This window comes from Rhopalosiphum padi, chromosome 1 (genome assembly GCF_020882245.1).
Source record: "Rhopalosiphum padi isolate XX-2018 chromosome 1, ASM2088224v1, whole genome shotgun sequence".
NCBI lineage: Eukaryota > Metazoa > Arthropoda > Insecta > Hemiptera > Aphididae > Rhopalosiphum > Rhopalosiphum padi.
In genome coordinates this window covers 12504690-12515807 of record NC_083597.1, presented here as the reverse complement: position 1 = coordinate 12515807, position 11118 = coordinate 12504690, and the positions used below count along the sequence as shown (strand labels likewise).

Here is an 11118-nt window from a genome sequence, read left to right as displayed (position 1 = left end):
TTAACACTAGAATCAGACACTATTATCTTTTCAGGCACAGCATTATCACGGTACTGAGACCAAGTCACTTCTGTATCTTCATTTACAGTACTGTCATTGGATCCAGAAATTTTGGTAATGTTTGACATGCTTATTTAAATGGACCATAGGAATGTCAGGTACCCACTTGCAGCCAGTGGCGTATACGCGTATTTTTTTCGAGTGGGGGACCAAAATTGTTTATATTATTATACATCATATTACATAATTTTATAAACACAATATTTAGAATTTTATGTTAGGTCTTACGAGTATAATATAATTGTCAAAGGGGTTCCTCGGGTCTCTCATTAAATACAGATTCACATACTATTTGCAGCGGCTGCAACTACAAAATCTACATCATAAAAAACATGAAATGGTATTACCAACTTTAAACTTCAAATTTTTTATTCATTAAAACATTAAATATATAACTTTACAATTCTACACATTTCTATGTAAAATACACGTATTTACAAAAAAAAGAAAAGATGGCTTGACGATGAAAAAAAAAATCAAATGTAATGAATAACACTGAGACATTTTATGTAGTATATTTTAGTGATATCATTTTTTGAGATGTAAATAAACGTCAGTGTCAATTGGGGTTAAAATTCTGGAGGAATTTTAAAACTATATAAGTCCCAATAATTGGCCAAATTCCCAATACAGAATTAATGTAACTATGCAAGCCATATCTATATTCCTTTCGTCGAGAAAATGTGGTTACCTCATACATACAAGTATACAACTGGTGCTGAGGATTTGGGTGTTTGCAGAGAGGCATGACACATTTTCCTTTGTGCCGACCATAAAATGTATAAAAAATGATTGTACACATCAACTCGGTGAACGAATTTATTACGATGAGCTTAAAGTATGAATATTATCGATGACATTGAACACGGCAGTAATGTACTTATTTTGCCTATACTATACGCCGGGCAACACTTTATATTTGACAATAATATAATATTATTCATATTTATATTTTATAAACACATATTTTTTATCAACATTTACCAAATCGTGCGACAGAATAATTTGTACTACAGCAGGTACTAATACTGAGGAATATCTTAGTAATTCATGACTCATGTACCTACAAGATCCAATTGAAATTAGTTTTATGATAACTGATAAGAGTGATAATGTTGTGTTCAAATAAAATGTAAAATTCATTACAAGTATTATTACCACAGAATAGATTACTCTATGATCCCTATACACTATACAGTTAGTATACGAAAAGCCATCACTGCTATCAGTTATTATTATTATTATAAATGATCGGTTATATTATTTGTTATTAGTTAAATATCCGGTATTAAATTCTTCATAACTTTGCTGAATTCTGTGTATAAAAAAATTAAAATGCCTCAAAAACGGAATGTACCGGCGCCGATGAAAGGTATTTTGGACATCGACTCAAAACTTACATCAGTCGTCTGTAATACAGTTTCCAAGTTTTTGCCTGTTCGTACTTTTACCACTTATTACAAAGGATTAGAGGTAAGTACTTATATAGTTTGAAAAATATTTTTCGATTGAATCATAACTATTAATATTTACTATTATGTTAAATTTAAGTATTCATGTCATGGAATTATATGGCTCGCCTGTTGGTTGACTTTCATTTGGTTTGTTTGGTCAAGACCTTTGTTTCAAATGCAAGTCAACTTTCTTATTGGTAAGTTAATTCAACATTTTAAACTAGGTCTTAAATGGGTATTCTTATTGTATGCGCTCTACATTTAACAAAATTTCTTATTTATCTATTAAAACATTTAAAACATTATGCATATGTTAATAATTAACGTATAGTATGAGATAAATATGGATTAAAGACCATTATTTTTATATGCTCTGGAAATAGAAGAATGAAAAATAAAGGTTGTTAAAAATCTTTCTGTATGCAGAGTGTATATCACCTGAATACCTTTAATGTATTCTTGTTGTAAAATCATCTTTTAGACATATACCCATTTTTAAAATGATTTGTTTACATATATTTTTTATAATCCTAATAATCTTTTAAAGGAAGTAAGAAAAACTGAGAGCATCTAGTAAATTATTTATCTTAATTTTTTTGTAATTTTACAGATTATTTTAAAAATTCATATTTCAATATTTTTTTAATACTAGTTTGTATAAATTTATATTACATTTTAAACATTCCATCTATTTAATATTTTAATCCATTTCATATCAATCTCATTTTCTAACGTTAGTTAATTATATTTTTTGTTTACCTATAGATTATCAATTTTAATAATAAATTGTATTATTGATAACTACAGTAACGTATTAATCAGACAGACACACTTGGAGATTAATTGTTAACTTATATTTATTTTAAAATACTAATTTCAATATAATTATTTATTTAAAAATTCCTGTATTTTGAACATATATACTTTTTACATTTAAGTTTTTAAATAATATATGAATTACATGGAAAATAGAAAAATTATATATATTTTTTTTATACATTTAGGATTATTTATTGATATTATTGCGGTTGCCATTATAAAAGCATTTGTTCGTCGCCGTCGACCTGTAGGCAACAAGAATGATCAATGGGTCACAATTGGCCCCGATGTCTACTCTTTTCCGTCAGGACATGTGTCAAGAGCATTTTTCATATTGTTTTATTTTTTTAAATTGTATCCGTTAAATGAATTTATAGTATTGTTTTTATGTGTTTGGGCAGTAGCTGTGGCTTTTAGTCGAATACTTTTAAGACGCCATCATTTATTAGATGTCATTGCTGGCAGTATATTAGGATATTTTATATCATTAATAGTATCTTTAATTTGGATTGACCAAAGTACAGCCGAGTATGTGGTTTCATATGTGTCAGATGATAAATTAGAAGGCGGAGAGTATCACGTATAAATTTTTACCAAACATTTATGAATAATATAATATAATATGTAAAATCAAGTAATATATTGTACATTTTTAATAGACTGAGAAGCTGTTGAATATTTATTAAAATGCATACCCATGTTAATTAATGTAATAATAAATTATATTTATATTTATATGATCGTGATTGTTTCAATATTTCTGAATTATTACAATGAATGTACATTCATGAAGAATTCTATCTGTAAAAAAATATACTTGTTAAAATAACATTTATAAAAAAAATGACTACATTATAATTTATATGACAAAAGTAAAAATGCATCATCAAATAAAATCAATTAAAATTCTGTATTCTACTAATTATTATTCTTATTTAAAAAATAATCTTTTGATGGTTTATTAATTGATTTAACTAGATGTATTCTTAATTCTTTTACAAAAAGAAACATTTAAATACAAATATATAAGCCCATTAAAACATACCTTTACACAAAAACAAAAGCTAAATATGCATGTTTATTATATAATTGTAAAATATGTATATATGTAAGTAATAATTAATTGTATGAACTCCATTTATTAGCAAATTATTGATAAATCTATATATTTATGTAATGGGAAATAGTATTGAGAATACATGATTTAAAAATTTCAAAAAAATTGGGATTTTTTATTGTAACTAAACGACTGCATCTTATTATGCCTACATTCCTATGTGTTTATATCTTTATACTTTGTTTTTGTTTTTAATCAAACGAGCTAAGTACAAATCATTATTTACTCATTAATTAAATATGAATCATTTCTGATAAATAAATCAATAATTTCTTCATTTCTTTGTATTATGTCACTAAGTAAAGTAATTACTCATTTTTATATATATTGCTATTGATGCCAAAGAATAATGATGTTATTATGAAAACTGAAAATTAAATTATAACTATACAAATAATACAACTGTGGTGTAATTATGGAAATTATATGGTTATAGATCCTCGGTTTTTGTCTCGCTAATTTTATTTTGTATTACCAATTATCAATATCTCCAGTTATTTATTTAATAACTGTTTTAATTTCCAATATGTCATATTCAAATGTCAAAATATTACAGACAATTAGCTTATAAATTATATTATTCTTAGCAAAAATAAACCTGATAAAAGTATAGTCGATCAATAACATTTCCCGATATAAATTAATAACCCCCAAAATGAAGTACTTATAACCACAATCTAAAGAATTTATAGATATTATATAAATTCATAAAGATTTTCTAATTACAATTTGAAACTATTAATGAATATATAATATATATACATTATTTAAAAAATGTTACTTATATAGACTGTATTGTGTTTAGTTAACAAAATAATAATTTTAAGACTTAGGCACATAATTTAATAATTAATATCAGCCAAACTAGTTTCTAATCACACCATTGCTATAGTTAGATAGTATATATGTTAAACAGTTAAACTGTGGGTATATAGTGTATCCACTTTATTGAGAAAGTTAATTTGTAATAAAATTATTTTACATTTATATTTCATATTATAACTCTTCTTTTAAATAGAAATTAACAATTAGTTGTATTTATATTTATATCCTATTCTATTATTCAATAGCAATTTTAATTTCAAAAATTAAAAATTGAATACAAAATATACAAAATGAGTTATTCTTCTATTATTTACCCCATTTATTTATTAAACTTAACAATTTATTATTGCTAAAAAAAAGAAATATGATATGAAAAGCAATTATAGTAACCAATACTACATTCAAAATAAGAATGAAGTAGCGACCAATTTTCGTCGGGTGGTGGTCAGACAATATCTGTTAGTCAACTTCCCCAAGTCAATTATCTGTACGCATGTTGTGTAGTAAAGCAACACCAAGCACAACTCGGCCACCAGGTAATGATCACATTTTGAATAGACTATGTGTATATATCTGTTAGTGACATTTTTCAATTATTTTTTGATACCATGTTTTCCGGTAAAATGCAATCTAATAATTACATTTCAAGTTAGCAGAAACTTATTACTAAAAAACAATCATTGACACAAATTAATTATGTAGCACAAATAAGAAACAAAAATTAAAGTTTACTTCTTCTTACTTACAAAAAACTAACAATTTAAAAAAAATAATTTAATCGTATTAGAAAATAAAAATGTAAAAGTCCAACACAGTTTTTATGATAAATGACTTTCATAATTCTTTATACCAACTTCTCCTATGATTTATGTAAAAATACATCATACAATTAACAACAGTTTTTATTAGAAAAAATATAATATATTAAATAGAAATTATATATTTTAATGTATTATTTATATACATAAATAATAAATTATATTTTATTTAATACATGAGAAATTAATAAGGTCAAGGTCTTAAAAATAATTTAGTAACTATTTATTAGAACATCAATATAAACAAATTAGTTGATATGATTGTTGCAAAAAAAAAAAAAAAAACATTATCTAGGAACATTACTATAGAAAATACAATACATTTCTATAATTGTATTATTGCAAAGAGGAAATCTTATAACAATATTAATAGTATCAGAATTATGATTAATAGTTTATTTTTAAAATAAATTCTGTCAGTTTTAATTCATTATTCAACATACAAAAACATTACACTATTATTCTATAGAAAATACATTTTCAGCCTTTTAAAATGAAATACATTTTCAATACAATGACCTTACATTGAGTAACGACATAGATAGTCAACATAAAAGTATACAAATCTTCAATTAGTTTTTCACAACAAAAAATTCACTCAACAATTTTAAAGTGTTAATATTACATAAAGAATATGTGTTACTAAAGTTAATAATAAAATGGTTAAAAAAAATTATAAAAATATAAATTAATTACGCATTAGCCTTATTGACTAACAACCAACCTCACAACCAACTAAAAATTTGAGGAATAAAATAAAAATATTGTGTTATTATTTGTATACCAAACATTATTTTTTAAAGTTGGCTGTATTAAATGTTATGCTTATTAAATTAGTATTTTGTAGTGAATGACCATTAGTGCAATATTTTTTTAAAATTTTTTTCTTTTTTTAAATTCTACTTTATAATTGCAGTCATATTTAGGATTAGTATAAATTAACAAGAGTTAATAGAATACAGTAATAAATATGTAACAAATAATAAGCTACCACCTATTAGAAAAGGCGAAGTATAAGTGATTACCATAATTGAGTATGAAAATTCTTGAGATCTAATTTTGGATGAGTGTGGTTTGATGTATGTCCATCACCTTCATCTACAACCTGATGTTGCACTTCAATATGATGTTCTTCTTTATGCTGTTTATTTTCTCGCTGTTGATATTCCACTCTAGATATAATAAAAACAATATTAATTTATACAATATTTATAATAGTTAATTATTTTTATATTTTTCTACCTATTAGCATTTTCATTTGAATTTCCATTTTGAGTTTCTGTTGGTTTTGCTCCATATAGAATCTATAATATAGTATAATAATTAACAAATGAAAAAGAAGTTTAATAAATTAAGAATTAAGTTTTATACATTTGCCATGCAATCTTGTTGCCTAGCTGCACCATGACGTCCAAATGTTGGTTGACTTTTATATCCACTTGATCTATAACAAAAATATTAATGTATACATAATACATACATTTGTAATAAAAAAAACTATAAACTTACCGATCACTACCAGTCTCCTTATCAGCCGAGTCTAAATAAATAAAAACAAATAAAAATTAATTCACTTATAGAAATATAAAAATATTATAAGTACCATTATTTTCGAAGAATTCTTCAAAAATTACAAAATTGTTTCCTTGATTAACTAATTTAGATAAGTTAAAATATTTCCATAAGAATTGTAAAAGTTTATTTGTAGGTTGATCAACAGCTAATTGGCTTGCTTGAATTTGATTATCCTAATGCAGTATAAAAACATAAGTAAATCGGAATAAATGGAAAATATTTTTGAATTTTTAATACTTTTAACATGTAATCCATAAGTTTTATTCCATATCCATGACGTTGTCTGGTTTCATGAATATAAAAATCAAGTAAACAGTAGACCATTGCTTCAGTCCTTGAACCTTTTTTATTAAACAAATACAACTTTTTCCATCCCATTTTCAACAAACCAACGACAACAAAATGTCTGTAATAAAATTAATTCAAATATATTAAAAAGTCCAATAGTTATTAATTTTCATTGATATTAGTTAATTACCCTGGTGAAGTTTGTTCTGTCATTAAATATAGAATATGATCTGAACGCATGAGTTTTTCAGCTGAAGTAATTGGAGATTTTAACTCTTGAGCAATTCCTGAAGCTTGCCCCATTTTATCCAAAACATTAGAAATAATCATTTGCAATCTATAAAAATGATTTATATTTTATTTAATATATTATTAAATTCAACTTCATTTCTTAGAGTATTTATAAATAATAAATAGCTAATCACCATATTATCAAGTTGCAATCAAAATTGGAATAACCCTTAAATTTAATAAGGACTATTAATATACTATCATTATTATTTTATTCATATTTAATTTATCTGATAAATTTTAATGATAATTGATAATAATAATACATACTGAGCATTGAGCATTACAAAATAAATCATACATATTTATTTTGACATGACAAATAGTTACTTATGTGCATTACTATGCATTTAATATTAATTGATTATCTAATAGTTACTAATCATAATCAATAGTTCAAAAATATTATTTTTCATGTATACCTACATATATTTAATAATAATTGTTTCCTTATTTTTATAGTTTATTAAAATATATAATAGGTAAACATATAATATATACAATGAATTGATTAATTATATTTCATAAAAACAATTATTAAAGATTATACTATAAGAAAAATTATAAATAAAAATATATTTAGAAAGCTTCATATGTGATTGACTATATATAGTAAAACAACATTTTAAGCCTGATAGATTTACAATAAGTACAAGTAATGGTGGGTATCAAAGAAAATCCTGTTTAAGTATAATAATGAAAAACATTATCATGACTGTTAAAATAATATTATTTAAGATCCAATTAGAAAGACACATCAATAAATATAATATGACAAAGGAATATTATTGAAACTATGCATGCAAAAATCCAAGTATCTAGTGGCATGCTTTATATTTCAATAAAGGCTATTGGTCGATTTGGGAGTGTTATTACACATAAGAATTATCAATTTGTATGTAAAATATTACAATAATTAAGATCACTCGAACCAGAGTAGTCAGAGGACTAACAGTTGTTAATACTCTGATACAATGTCTTAAGGAATATTGACAAAATCAGTATGTGATCTTTAACTAGGATAATAAGATTATGTTATGTTGAATACAACGCGTAACACGCGTAGTAGATATTATAATAATAATTGATATTGTACTATAATACATTGATATACTAACTCTGGGTCCTCTTTTTGGTAGCCGACTGGCAATAGTGTATTGTCGATTTTGATGATCTGATCCCGGGCGATATTGCTCAAATCGAATTGAAATTCCATGACGTTGATTTTTTTAGTCTTTAGATAATATACTGTTGAAATAAAATAATTGGATTGACGAACGTCGCTTACGATAGTTTAGAGCAAGTATAAAATAGAATCGAATTTCCCGTGTACGTACTACGTAAGTGGATTATATAATGAGATGAATTATTGTTGACTGTTGAGTCGCAAACGTTTTATAATGGACGGAAATAAAATGCGTTACCAGCGAGAGGTGAACAAACAAAAAGAGGAAGTGGAACCGTTACCTGTGGATTTCACGGACGATACAGTAAAACCACACTAAAGAGAGTATATTATAGTCAGTACAGGTCTACAATTCTACAGAGTATCGAGCGTTCCCTTTACGGTTTACCGTTATACATGCTTACGTGATAAAGAATAATTTAAACACGATAAACGGCAGCTCGTGACGGTATCGCCAATTTTAAGTTTTCGTTGTCAACACTGTAATCATTTTTACCACCATTGTTTAAAAAATAAATTAGTACATAATATTATTTATAATAATTAATAACTCGGTAATTATTCTCGTACGGAATTTTGATTTCGAAAATTTCTCAATCATATAAAAAGTAACAACATGTTTATTTAAGAATTATAATTACTTTAGAAACTAAAATAAAATTGGAAAAGGGGTTAGGGTAAGAATGTAAGATAGTAGAAGATTACGGTCAGGGCCGGATTGACATAGATGTAAAAATAACTTTTGCTCTAGGGCGGCATCTTTCATATAATTAAATAGTATGATTTTTATACATGAAATTCATGTTGTCTTAATAGATCCTTATTTATAAGGAGTGTACAGTACGATTTTATCCGGGGTGGCTATAGCCCTTTATTCTGGTTCTGTCTATTGTTATTCGTTTTGAAAATATAATAAAATAAGAAAACTGTTATTTTACGTATGGTATAAAAATCCAATTTTTTTTACATTTTAAGCTTCATTTGCTCTTAAAAAATATTTGTAGAATTACAGTCGACATTATTTTATAGTTTTAGCAATAAAAACGTATGATAAATCTTTAATTTTCTTATAGAAATAGTGTCTTTAGTTACAAAAAAATAAAAAAACGGATCGTTATAAAGCTATTAAATTGGTTGTTCAACTCTAAACTACTGAGTATATAAACTTCATAATAATGAACAATATGCTATAGCAACTATCGATTTATCTAGTCTGTATTTAACAAAAATACTAAAATAGCCATTGCAAAATCGTATAAATAATTATTATACTAAGTTTTATAGTTATTTTATCGACACAAACTACAAAGCAATATAAGTATACACAATGTCATGTCAAATTAAGTTTCAAATTACAACTGTGTGAGAAATTAATTGCGTTAAACAAAAAAAGTACATCAAGCCTTTAATTAGGTTATAACTAATAATAGGAAATCAAAAGTTGTAGGTACCTATGCTAAACTTTTATTATTTAAGAAGTAAATGTATATTACTTATAAAATTATTTTATGCTTATCGGGCATTTAAAACGTATTTAGGCATCTTTGATTAACTCAAGATATTTTTCGGAATTTTAAAATTCCATATACTTTCCTATCTTATATTTCTTCCTTATCCGATGTTTTTTAGAATATGCATCAATAATTTAGAGCCCACATCAAAACCATTTAATAAATCATAACAAAATGGATCTTACAAAATCACTGTAAATATTGTAATGTATATTTAGTTGCCTAAGTAAAACTCCTTGTGATTATTTTTAACTCCAGTAGTCTGACCATTGTACGCCAATTTTAACGACAAATAATTCATTTTATTAAATTTAAATATTTAATACAATTACTATGGATGTAATTTTATAGTAAAAGTTGGATAATTTAATTTCGTATAATTTAGATGAAAGGTTAGGTACTCGTACTATCCAGTAACCTAAAATATGTTAGTAAGACTGTACTTACAGATTTAGCACACATGAATTTAATATATGTTGCACTGCAGGGTTGATGTCATTCAGTTGTTTTATTAACTATAAAATAAGTATAATTGTGTAAGAGTAGAGTAAGAAAGACCGGCGCTAGAATTTTTAGGACCATATAAAAACTCAAATTGGGGACCCTTATTAAATTTTTTTTATTCCCTCCTTATTTTAAACGTGAAAGTCTTTTTCTCCTAATAACAAGCATATTGCTTAGCATAACCTAGTCATGTAATTTTGGCACTGTGTAACTTTAAAAAAAAATACAGTAGCCTAAAAACGTTATTACATTGAAAAAAAAATATAATCCTTCTTTCTATATTAGTTCGTGGGGTTATGATATTTAGTTCAATATAATATAGATTTCGGACCATTTTTTTTTCAAATATTAACGATTACCGAGTATTATGAACTGGTCGAGTTATAGAAACTAGAATTGTTTCAAAAATTATTTTCCTTTTAAATACTTACAATAATTTGAACCATTTTTAAATCCAAAAATATACTTACAAGTATGTGCATATCAATATATTAACACAGAGCACATAATATATTTTTTTTATCCAATAGTTCAAAATCTCAAGCTTATGAGAAAAACCCGAAAGTTTAATATAATGTAATATTTACAATAACACTACAATTTGGTTTTTAAAACCAACGCTCATCAGAATCTAATATTTTAAAATTCATACTCATCAGTCATGAGTACA

The 11118-nt window shown here is 25.1% G+C and overlaps 2 protein-coding genes across 5 annotated transcripts; one reads left to right on the top strand and one right to left on the bottom strand.

The window, feature by feature from the left end:
• The first annotated feature begins 1062 nt into the window (after positions 1–1062).
• LOC132932022 (polyisoprenoid diphosphate/phosphate phosphohydrolase PLPP6) lies at positions 1063–3068 on the top strand. 2 transcript variants are annotated; one of them, XM_060998191.1, is made up of 4 exons: positions 1063–1257; positions 1335–1533; positions 1612–1711; positions 2519–3068. In XM_060998191.1, the coding sequence occupies exons 2-4, from the start codon at positions 1396–1398 to the stop codon at positions 2917–2919; spliced, it is 639 nt and encodes a 212-aa protein (XP_060854174.1). In that variant the 5' UTR covers positions 1063–1257; positions 1335–1395; the 3' UTR covers positions 2920–3068. The 2 variants fall into 2 exon arrangements, with proteins under 2 accessions (XP_060854174.1, XP_060854173.1); XM_060998190.1 differs by having other exon boundaries at positions 1063–1533.
• LOC132932021 (alpha-tubulin N-acetyltransferase-like) lies at positions 3038–8785 on the bottom strand. Of its 3 annotated transcripts, none has more exons than XM_060998188.1 (9): positions 8366–8785; positions 7147–7293; positions 6906–7074; positions 6697–6841; positions 6603–6633; positions 6465–6537; positions 6336–6397; positions 6119–6265; positions 3038–3134 (listed from the first exon to the last, which is right to left on the bottom strand). In XM_060998188.1, coding segments are annotated over exons 1-9 (873 nt in total). In that variant the 5' UTR covers positions 8464–8785; the 3' UTR covers positions 3038–3133. The 3 variants fall into 3 exon arrangements, with proteins under 3 accessions (XP_060854171.1, XP_060854172.1, XP_060854169.1); XM_060998189.1 differs by lacking the exon at positions 3038–3134 and adding an exon at positions 4890–4905; XM_060998186.1 differs by lacking the exon at positions 3038–3134 and having other exon boundaries at positions 5475–6265; positions 8366–8784.
• Between the last annotated feature and the right edge of the window lie 2333 nt (positions 8786–11118).

Coding starts and splice junctions, on each gene's coding strand:
- LOC132932022 (XM_060998191.1), top strand. CDS start 1,396: ATGCCTCAAAAACGGAATGTACCGGCGCCGATGAAAGGTATTTTGGAC. Junction 1,534..1,611: donor CTTATTACAAAGGATTAGAG/GTAAGTACTTAT, acceptor GTTAAATTTAAG/TATTCATGTCATGGAATTAT. Junction 1,712..2,518: donor GCAAGTCAACTTTCTTATTG/GTAAGTTAATTC, acceptor TTATACATTTAG/GATTATTTATTGATATTATT.
- LOC132932021 (XM_060998186.1), bottom strand. CDS start 8,463: ATGGAATTTCAATTCGATTTGAGCAATATCGCCCGGGATCAGATCATC. Junction 7,075..7,146: donor ACAGAACAAACTTCACCAGG/GTAATTAACTAA, acceptor ATTTTATTACAG/ACATTTTGTTGTCGTTGGTT. Junction 6,398..6,464: donor AACAAGATTGCATGGCAAAT/GTATAAAACTTA, acceptor ACTATATTATAG/ATTCTATATGGAGCAAAACC.